The 11,196-nt window shown below is 46.0% G+C and overlaps 1 protein-coding gene across 4 annotated transcripts in view; it reads left to right on the top strand.

The window, feature by feature from the left end:
* eif2d (eukaryotic translation initiation factor 2D) overlaps window positions 1-11,196 on the top strand; it is a 41,795-nt gene that overhangs the window by 821 nt on the left and 29,778 nt on the right. For 3 of the 4 annotated variants that reach the window (XR_015081691.1, XM_086011244.1, XM_086011243.1), the window contains exons 2-3: window positions 3,664-3,854; window positions 7,678-7,761. Coding sequence is in view for 3 of the 4 variants with exons in the window: in XM_086011244.1 (XP_085867370.1) it covers window positions 3,664-3,854; window positions 7,678-7,761 (275 nt within the window). In the remaining variant the exon portion in view is untranslated. The remainder of the gene's footprint in view (window positions 1-3,663; window positions 3,855-7,677; window positions 7,762-11,196) is intronic. The other variant, XM_086011245.1, reaches the window with a different exon arrangement.

Genomic DNA, 11,196 nt, shown 5'->3' with positions numbered 1-11,196 from the left:
CTAAGAGACCAGATATGCATAAGAGTTGGTGGTTATTTCATTTCAGGGTTGACAAGTCCAAAATTAGACTGGAACGGAAGGTGTATGTGGGAAAATGGAGGCTGGGGGAAACTCCTGTAATCTATTTTTACTTGACTTTAGATTGGGACGGTAAATGTAAATTAAAAATAGTTTCAATTTACTGTATCTTTAAAGAAACAATTTTGTTCCTGTATCAGAACTGGGCAATACATAAAACTAACCAATTCTACCCACATTTTCAATGAGAACCAACTGGCCACTTTTGTGGTGCACTGTACTCGGAACCCAATTAGGTCAAAGATTACTTGGTGGCTGGGCAGTCTCTTTGAAGTGTTAATATATACATGCCAGCAAACGGTGCGGTGAGAGGGTGGGGGCTAGGGGAGGGGAGGGGTGAGGGAGGAGGGGTGAGGGAGGAGGGGGTGGGGGGGGAGGGAGGGAGGAGGGGGTGGGGGGGGAGGGAGGGAGGAGGGGGTGGGTGGGGGGGGAGGGAGGGAGGAGGGGGAGGGAAGGGAGGGAGGAGGGGGAGGGAGGGAGGAGGGGGGGGGGGGAGTGAGGGAGGAGGGGGTGGGGGGGGAGTGAGGATTACCTGACCATGGTAAAGGATAACAAACTGAGAAGAACCTTGACAAGGTACAGACTTAGCGAACATAGCCTAGCGATCGAAAAAGGCAGACACAGGCAGACCAGGCTGCCAAGAGAAGACAGGATATGCTCTCACTGCAGTCAGGGAGTAGTTGAGACAGAGATGCACTTCCTCACAGCCTGTGGAAAATATCAGGGCATCAGAGAGAATTTCTATCAAAAATTCTCACAAATATGCCCTGAATTCAGAAATCTGACTGACAACCAAAAACTCCCATTCCTACTGGGGGAGGAGAGAAGCTGTGTAACACTGGCGGCACACTATGTTACAGCTTGCCATGAACAGAGGGACAACCAGTAAACTAAGACAAGAGTATATATAAACAAGGCGAAAATATATTTATAAACTCAGGGATATACCTGTTTATACACTGTATGAATGGAACCGCGTTTATGTGTTCAACCATAAATGTATTTTGATGCTTTGGCAACATAAGATGTACCTTATCATGCCAATAAAGCGATTTGTATTGTATTGTATTGTATTGAGTGAGAGGGGTGAGGGTGAAAGGGTGGGGGGTGGGGGGTGAGGGAGTAGAGGGTGAGAGGGTGCGCGGTGAGGGAGGAGGGGGGTGAGAGGGTGGGCGGTGAGGAGGAGGGGGGTGAGAGGGTGGGGGGTGAGGGAGGAGGGGGGTGAGAGGGTAGGGGGTGAGAGGGAGGAGGGGGGTGGGGGTGAGAGGGTGGGGGGTGAGGGAGGAGGGGGGTGAGAGGGTATGGGGTGAGAGGGAGGAGGGGGGTGGGGGTGAGGGTGAGGGAGGAGGGGGGTGAGAGGGTAGGGGGTGAGAGGGAGGAGGGGGGTGGGGGTGAGAGGGAGGAGGGGGGTGGGGGTGAGAGGGAGGAGGGGGGTGAGAGGGTGGGGGGTGAGGGAGGAGGGTGGTCAGAGGGTGAGGGAGGAGGGTGGTCAGAGGGTGGGGGTGAGGAAGTAGGGGGGGTGGGGGGTGAGGGGGGTTAAGAGGGTGGGGGTGAGGGAGTAGAGGGTGAGAGGGTGCGCGGTGAGGGAGGTGAGAGGGCGGGCGGTGAGGAGGAGGGGGGTGAGAGGGTGGGGGGTGAGGGAGGAGGGGGTGAGGGAGGGGGGGGTGAGGGGGGTGAGAGGGTAGGGGGGAGGGGGCTGAGAGGGTGGGGGGTGAGGGAGGAGGGGGGTGAGAGGGTGGGGGGGTGAGGGAGGAGGGGGGTGAGAGGGTGGGGGGGTGAGTGAGGGGGGAGGAGGGTGGTGAGAGGGTGGGGGGTGAGGGAGGAGGGTGGTGAGAGGGTGAGGGAGGAGGGTGGTGAGAGGGTGGGGGGAGGAGGGTGGGGGGGTAGGAGGGGGGTGAGAGGGTGGGGGTGAGGGAGGAGGGGGGTGAGAGGGTGGGGGGTGAGGGAGGAGGGGGGTGAGAGGGTGGGGGGTGAGGGAGGAGGGGGGTGAGAGGGTGGGGGGTGAGGGAGGAGGGGGGTGAGAGGGTGGGGGGTGAGGGAGGAGGGGGGTGAGAGGGTGGGGGGTGAGAGGAGGGGGGTGAGAGGGTGGGGGGGAGGGAGGAGGGGGTGGGGGGGGGAGGTAGGGGAGTGAGAGGGGGGGAGGGAGGAGGGGGGTGGGGGGGAGGTAGGGGAGAGGGAGGGGGGAGAGGGGGGGAGGTAGGGGGGGGTTGGGGGGAGAGGGTAGGGTGGTTTGGGGGAGAGGGTGGGGTTGGAGGGGATTGAGGGGTGGGGGAAGAGACAGATTCAGTATTTCTGATGATCAACCATCAAGGACTATAAAAGCAAGATACTCTGGATGATGGAAATCTGAGATACAAACAGATTTTAACCTGAAACATTAACTCTGTTTCTCTCTCCACGGATGCTGCCTGACCTGCTGAGTTTTTCCAGCATTTTCTGTTTTTTCATCAAGGAATATACTTGGAGGATGATAGTTAATTTTGTGACTTTCACACCTTTGGCACAAAATACTTTTGACATTAAAGGCATTGCCCTCCCTGTTCAATTTTAGATAAGCTCACTCGTGAAGTTGACATAAAAATGGTTTTGCTCATGTAGAACGTTAGGATGTTTAAGAACAACTGTTATATCCAAAAGTCTTAGATTATTGGGCTGTGTAAGAAATCTGCTCTGAGGAGGATATTTTAACTTTGCAGAGTTAGTCGATCTTATGGAAACTGCCTTTCTGCCATGATCGCAAATTAAAAATTATGGGTGAAAGCCTGAGCCATAACTTTGGCATCGTGACTTGGGTCCTGATGTTCTCCAAGTTTCTGCTGAAAATTAATTGCATCATGAGACACACAACCAGTGGAAAAATGATCTCCCATTTTAAAACTAATTTTTGGAGTCCGGTCTACATTAAAAACATTTCTGGCCAGCTCACTCTGTAAACGCGACTGTTGGATCCAAACTTAGATGGGTGGCAAACTGCTGTCAGACCTGCAAGTTCAGCTAGGACTGCGTAATTAGGTTATTGAAGGAGAGTATTACCTTCAGGAATTGCAAGACTGGTGTTTTTAATGGATCATTTATAATTATTTTGTTGACAGCACCATAGATTTTGGAGAGTGTAGCAACTTTAGAATTACAGAGGAATAGTAATTCACGACCACATAAACCTATTCATTTCAAATACTGCATTTAACTATGTTCTGCTATAGGTGGTAGAGTCCAGAATTATATCCGATCCACACCCGATCGGCAGATCCCTGACCACAGTATGAATGTGGTCTTCAGAACTTTTCTTTCATGTCATGGACTGCCGAGTAGAGTAAAGACATCAGAATGTCACAGGGCTCGAAAGCCAGCTTCAGATAGAGGAAGTGCGAACAGGTTTGGCAAAACCAGTGCAAATCAGTTTTCTAAATCCAGAGAGAACAAGAGCAATTCAGTCTCATTCCACTGTGTACAGTGTAAATGCACCCTAAGAGATTTGAAGAGAGAAATCCAAACAGCGGTTGTTTGGAGTTGAAATTAATGTTTCATAAAACTAAAAGAGGAATTCTTTTAAGCAACCAACCCGAATTACTTTTCATTCCTCAGGAGGAAGCTCAGGGCTGATGTACTGGCTGCCTTTTCTTCTTTATCCAGTGATCAACTATCACATCTCATACCAAACAAGGAGGAGTTGAATGTGGTGAAAATGTATTTGCATAAAGGAGAAGCAGTGACTGCCTATGTTTTGAATAAGAACCCCATCTTCTTTGAAAGGGACAAGAGACTTTATCCAACAGGTGTGCCTTTTTTAACTGTTCTTTGTGTTTTATTTTCTGATGGCGTGGAAATACATAAAAGGAACAAAAATGTTCATTGCAACAAAATTGTGGAATATCCATAATCTTGCCATTTTGTTCAGCCTCTCAAATGTAACCTATTTTGCCCAGGTTATGGTTTTTTGTAGTTTATGGGGAGTCTTTGGGTCACTCAGTTTTTTACTGGAGGATCCAAAGCTGGGGAGTCTGCTGCACCAATTGGGATGGTCAGGGTGAAAGAGTTGGGCAGTCAGAGAGACTAGGACTGTCGTAGTAAGCTCTGACATTCTGCTGCACAGCTTATTAACCTCTCATTGCATTCACTTTGAGAACAATGGGAAGAAGCAGAGGACCGAACAATCAATAGGAGTTACTATTGCCACCAGCAATGTCCCCTCTAAGCTACGCGCGTGCGTGGCCGCGCTGTAATCTGCAAGGTCCCGCGCAGGCTGCTCACAAGCCTTTACATTGGAAATACTGCGCGTGCACAAAAATTTAAAGGGACCGCGCATTGAAAGAAACAGGCCGTGCAGAACAAAGCGCAACTTACAGGGAGCATTGGCCGCCAGTAGCCTTTTTTTTGGAGGACTAGCGGCTTATCTGGCTAAATTATAACTAGGAGAAATGGCACATCTAATGCGTCCCAGGTGAGGTGATGGTCTTTACCTGGAGTTGGACATCATGCTGTTGAGAGTCTCCCAAGATTTATTCGGTGCTTTATTTTGCCACTTTTCCTAAAAAAGCAACTTATTTCTCAAAATATTCCTTCCTCCAAGAAATGGTTAAGTTCATTGCTCAGTTAGGACCAAGCTAGAAAATGTTTTCTATGGTAGACAATTGTTATCTTTCGATTAATATTCATCCCAGAGGAACATTTCAGTGAAGTGCCTGCCTTGATCCTCTTCTCTGAGCACACATAGCTATACTTTGTAGTAGCCTATTAATCAAAAACAATGTTATTTCAGAGAATGTTTTACAGTAATAGGATACTTGTTTGGAAATGTATTCCAATGATACTATAATTGGTTAGGTGGGAGCTTCAGTCGGGGGAAGGCAATAGTGTGTGTAAGAATTTATAAAACGTGTAGTAACCATAGTAATAAACAGTCGCCGTAATAGTCCGCTTGGGGAGAGGGAACAAGCAATTTCAATTTTCAAATTTTATGTAATAAAAGTCTTGTGAATACAGTGCACTTCATGTCACACCTGAGTCTGTCACATTTAATTTACAAACTTATTTTACTACACACTGACCTCCAAGCTCCATTTCCAAGGTAAGGGACCTTTGACACTATGCTCCATAGCGTCACCTACCTGACCTGGCCCTATCTCCTCTCAATTCCCGATGTCAGGGCGCGTTCCTGACCAGATCCCCGTCATTTCCTGATGCTGGTTGGCGGCCCTGGCTGGTGGCCTTCCGTGAAGCCAGCCCACAGCCCTGGTTGGATTGACTGGTAACCCCGAGGCCGGTCTGCATCCCTCCCCACACCTGCCGCCCCCACCAGAAAGCGCAGAAGAGGAGAGAAACATAACTGGGCAGAGAAAGAGAGGAACAAAAGAGGAGATAAAATAGCCAAAAACATGTCGAGGTAAGGAGAGAGAAGTAGGAACAGCACATAGACACAATACCAAAATAAGAGAGGAGTGAAAGAGATAGAGAAGGAATGCACTTGCTCTCTATGACACGGATGACAGACGTAGGTTACCTTGTTCTTACTACATCCTTTTGCACACATCCTACCACAGGATTAATTAGAACTATTTTTCTCTCAGTTGCTTTGTTGCTTAACCACCCTCATTGTTTGCCTCTCAATACCATGCTTGAAAAAACGAATGGATCTTGTTCCATTATAATACCACAGCTGATTACTGACCAAGGTGCTTTATCATTTAGTAACATTGCAGGACACTGAGATTGATGGTAATGTCAAAAACGGCACGAAGAGGAAAATTAGATTTGCTTCAATGGGGACTTTATGTTATATCAGCCAAGTGTACGCGGCAAGGGAAAGCCCACACTTCTGGTGCTAACTTGTGGAAAAATACCCTCCTTGAGTAGATTAGTTTATGGTCCTCCCCTTTGCATACGTTGTGTATTATAGACCTGTCTCAGTTACTCCTTTACATTTCTGCATGGTAGAGACAGCTAGAGAGAAGATTATACTGTATCCATAGAGGTGTTTCCAGTTAGTGATGTTAAAGCTACAGAACGGTATATTTGGTTGCAGTTGAGATGGTCGTTCAGATGCCAAGTGCTTTATGCTACCAAACCCCAAATTGTAACATTTTTTTTTTTGATCTGTGAGAATTTACGCTGCTTCTTTTCCTGTTCCCCATTCTGGTTGTTGGCTGTAGAATAACTTTTTGGACTTAAATTTTGCTGTTTTATAAAAGAAAATCAGTTACTAACCATCAATCAGTGAGATGAAATGACATAGACCTACAGAACGCTTTTCTGTCACCAATGAGCCCTATAGGAAGGAGAAGCAGCAGTGTTCCTGTGAAGGCTCCTCAGCACATCAGCTGAAGAGGCGAGGGTGCACGAGAAGGGCATGCGGATTCTGTGTATCTGCGTCATTTCCTTTTTGCGGGCCTTGATTTGCTTCATTTGCTGTTTGTTGATTACAGGTTGTGTTGTCCCATTCTCTGCCGAATAACAAAATGACTCAACAGGAACTTTTCTTTTATATATAAAAAAAGAAAGTGAGCTTTGATCAGTAATTACATCGTAAGCAAAAGCTCCATTTTAGCAGAGCAGACGTGCTGAGGGGAATCCCTATCTGATTCCAGCTTGTCCGCTCCAGTAAAATGGACATGCTCCAAGCTCTACATGGAGCTCCGCAAGTAAGAATTTCAGACAAACCAATGAGAGGAAGGCAAAAAGAATGATGTAAGATTTCCAGAGGGGTACGTAGTACTCACTGACATGAATCAGTCATTCATGAAAGAAAGACTTATGAAATAATACTGAGCGGCCTGCGGGTGGTGCTGTCCAGGGAGAGTATAAATACTCAGGCACGGGCCCAGCTTACGCAGGACATTCTTAACAAGAACTAGTGAAGGACACAACTAGACCTCCATGTTGTAAAACAGTTGATTAAAGCTTTGTTTAACGCTTAGACCAAGTGCCTAGTAGTTTTCTTGCGTCACTCACTATTCCTTGTAATTATCCCTGACCTTCAAGTTACTCCCCTATTTACAAACGATGTATTGAAATTTCATGTCTAATATCAGAACAGATGTTACTACAAAGATGTTCTTATCCATCGTTTTTACAGTCCACTTTTAATTCAGAAATTATCTGACAATTCAAGTTTTTTTTAGCCCTTAATTCCCACTCTCCTACGTTATTTCCATTGCTTAACTTGATTTACTGGATAATTTAGTTATTTAGCACTAGAAAACCACTTTGAATTATCAGGAGTAGACTGTAATCACGCATACTGTTTCCCTGTTTGTGACGGGTGAGCAAATGGTGGTCATGTTTTTTTTAACATTGAGACCGGCTCCACCCATACAGTAGCGGGTGTGAGTGAATTGTTCCCGTTCGTCTGTTGCAGCTAATGAATACAATGGGGGCCATTTTGACTTTGGGGGCTCATGTAAGACAGGCGCTAGCGGATCAGCCGCCCGTTATACATCCCTCCCCATTTTAATTTCCAGTGACTTCGATGAAAATGGAGAGAGATGTATAACGGGCGGCTGTTCCGATATCGCCCGTTTTACACTATCGGCCAAAGCCAGAATTACCCCTCTGACGTCGTTTTTGGTTCAGTAGTTTGACCTGTGTGTTTTTATTGGGCAGTGTATACCCTGTGGTCTTATCCAGATCTGCTGGCTGCATTCACAACATGGCGTGCTGTACTACTGAAACTCGTTGGAGGAGCAGGTGAGGCATCTGAAACCTAGAGGCACCAAAACATGTTGTAAAGGGGCAGATTTAAAGTAATTTCAGCCTCTATAATAGTTCACATTTTGTAGAAGAAAACTTTTTTGTTACTATAGTTACTTGAGTGTGGGCATTAAGTAAAACTTGAGGTGGGAACGGAACAGTAAAAGTTAAGGAAGTATTTCAATAGCCTGAATTCCACTTCATGCTCAAGATCTTCCAAATCACTGCCATTCCAGAACACATTTGTCTCTTTTGTAAGTTATCTTCTATTTTTTTTCTCCCATTGATTCATCTGTGACTGATTGATTATTTACTTAGGGCTGGATTTTGTCAATGGGGATGTGATGGAGGCGGGACTCCCACTTTTTGGGTTGTAGTCCCGCCTCCATCGACTTGTGGCCAACCCACGCTATCTTCCCCTTGATTGACCTTGTTAAGCCCGCCCAGCGGGCTCAGTAGGCCAATTAAGGGACGCTGGTTACTGGTGACGTCGGTGATTGACATTTCATCTGTCAAGAGCTTTTGACAGATGAAAAATCAGCGTTTGACAGCTCTGTGAAGCTGTCAAACACTGACAATCTGTCTTCTAACTTGAGTCCTTCTACTCAGACTCAGTTAGAGATCTCTCCAGACCAGAAAGCAGAGGCTGCAGCTTTTGACAGTTCAGCGGCCATTCTGCTTTCTGTGCCGGTGAACTGAGGGACTCCCGAGAACTGAAGGAAGGAAGCCTGCAGGAGAAAGTAAAGGTAAGTAAACTTATTAAAACACTTTACACTTACCTCTGCACACATGCACCCATCACTCACCTGCACAACGGACATCTCGACCCCTCCAACCCCTTCAGACCGACGGTCCGCCTCGCTAACTTGGCGTGGTTCGGAGCCGTCGGGAAGCCCACACTTCAGGGCTAAAAATAGAGATTAGGCAAAAAACTGCCTGTTAACTACCTGTTAACAGGCAGTTAATTGGCACTAATCCCCTTCCCGCCTCGGGGAGGCGGCTCCCAGCACAGGTCGGATACCTGCCTCCTGGGACATTGGCTTGGGGGCGGGATGGGTTCCTGCCCCCCGATTCTGCAATTTTCCCACCACTCCCGCCTCCACGGGGCTTGGAAATTCGAGCCCTTAGTGTTCATCCATGGGGTAGTCCTCACAATTCCTTAATGACTTCTATATTTATCAGATGTTCCTTTTGGGATATCATTTTAGGGATAAAAAGGAAAAAAATGCCAACTTCATAGAAGGTGCAACAGCCCTTTTGTATTTTGAGGAAGAAAGGACCTTTCATATGTTTTGAGTTTCTATTAACTTCTATTTACTTGGTTACATTGTGGGATTTTAAGGACACTGGTAGATGTATGTGAGGTTGCTGTCACTACCCCTATTTATATGTTGGTGCAGAGATTATCTGCTTACAGCATATTTGACGCTGTCCACATGTTTCAGTTGATATATATGAAAAAACCTACTCATTTAGTTGCATTCTTGTATCTCTGTAGTTGTTAAAGTGGCCTTGTATTAACTGTAATAAGTGTTTATTCAGAGCAAAGCCTATTATTGCATTCCTTGCCCTTAATATCGCAGCCTGATTTTTTTTTTTTAACTTGTGTTACAGTCTTCCAAATTCAAGAGACATTCAGCATCAAAGCCAAGAATCCTTGCGCTGTCAGTGTTCTTCTCCCAATAAACTAGTGGCATTGTTTGAGTTTTCAAATGAAAACCTGGAAAGAACTGTGGCTCAACTGAAATGTAAATTCACAGCAGCTTTTGCTTGGCAACCACCAGTTTTACGATTAAGAGAACCGAGTTCTTGAATCTCCTCCAGGGTAGTGTTTTGTCTGAAAAATGACCCTCCGCCCACCCCCAGATAAAGGAAACTGCACACTGTGACATCCTGGTGCACCCATGGTTCTTGCGGGCACTCGTATAGATGGCCTTTGCGTTACTCGACATGAAGGGGGAGCAGTCCCACCTCCAATAATGCTGACCTACAGAGGTCTATAAAATAGGGATCGCACGTGTGCCTTCACAGCGGAGCAGCATGTGAAGTGGCCTCCTATTGGAGGGGAGGGGGGCCTTCTCTTTCACTGCCTTGATTTGCTTTGATGCAAAAATCAGTTGAAACATGTTGATCGGTGGAGCCATTGCAACAGTAGAGAGTATTGCAGACAGGAATAGAATGATAAATAAAACAGCTCATAAAAAGGCTTTTGTTTCTGAACACTACACAAGTCAAAGTTACAATGGGAAAAAAAAAGTATCCAAGGAGCTTTTCTGGGTAAATTTTTTTGTCATAGCTTTTGTGATAGCTTTTTGTTAACCAAAGGTATTAAAGGATATGGGCCAAAGGTGGCTATATGGAGTTAGGTCGCAGATCAGCCATGATCTCATTGAATGGCGGAACAGGCTTGAGGGGCTGAATGGCCTCCTCCTGTTCCTATGTCCCTATGTCATGGTTATTGCAACAAGTTGTTAGTTTTCAAAAAGTTTGAAATGCCACCTTTAAAGGAACACAAGAGCAAAATACTGCGGATGCTGGAAATCTGAAATAAAAACCGAAAATGCTGGAAATACTCAGCAGGTCAGGCAGCATCCGTGGAGACAGAAACAGAGTTAACATTTCAGGTCGATGACCTTTCGTCAGAACAGGAAAAAGTTAGAGATGTAACAGGTTTTAAGCAAGTGCAGATTCAGGGAAGGGGGGGGAGGGAGGTAAGAACAAAAGGGAAGGTCTGTGATAGGGTGGAAGGCAGGAGAGATTAAATGACAAAAGGTATGATTGTACAAAGCAAAAGGAGATGGTAATGATACAAGTAAAGAAACAAAAGGTGGGTCTAGAGGAGGTTAAATGGGAATGGCAGAATCATCAACAGCTGCCGTCTGGAAAAAATGGGGGCAGAGGTTATGGTCTGAAATTGTTGAACTCAATGTTGAATCCGGAAGGCTGTAAAGTGCCTAATCGAAAGATGAGGTGCTGTTCCTCGAGCTATAAAGGAATATTGCCCTTTTGAGCCAGTGGTCACTACAGATTGGCAACTACAGCATTTCTGCAGAGCAAACTCTGTCAAGTGCTGACTGAAGGCATCGTATTCCTTTGTCTTATCCACCCTATTGTGAATCATCATCACATCATTTATGATGCAATATAATTACACTTACTCAAAAAAGATGAAATTATACCATCAAAACCGCTCGTGCTCACTCGTGTGAGTTGGGGTTTGGTCAGTATGGCTGATGTTTACACTTGATTTAATCTGAATGTAACCATGCACTTGAGTGAGAAATCACAGTACTTGTAATTAATCCTTTTGATGATGATTGCCCCTTTTAAATACTGTTTCTCTTCCTGGCTGTTCTCTACACAGATCTGTTACTAGGTGTTCCTCACAGAGCAGTTATTCAAAACAGAAGAGCAAGGGGCCACTCATCCCAG

The sequence above is a fragment of the Somniosus microcephalus genome, chromosome 18 (genome assembly GCF_052327205.1).
Source record: "Somniosus microcephalus isolate GS21.2 chromosome 18, FLI_Smic_1.0, whole genome shotgun sequence".
In the NCBI taxonomy this organism is placed as follows: Eukaryota; Metazoa; Chordata; class Chondrichthyes; order Squaliformes; family Somniosidae; genus Somniosus; species Somniosus microcephalus.
Note: the sequence above shows the minus strand (reverse complement) of the source record. Positions and strands in the feature narration are given on the sequence as shown.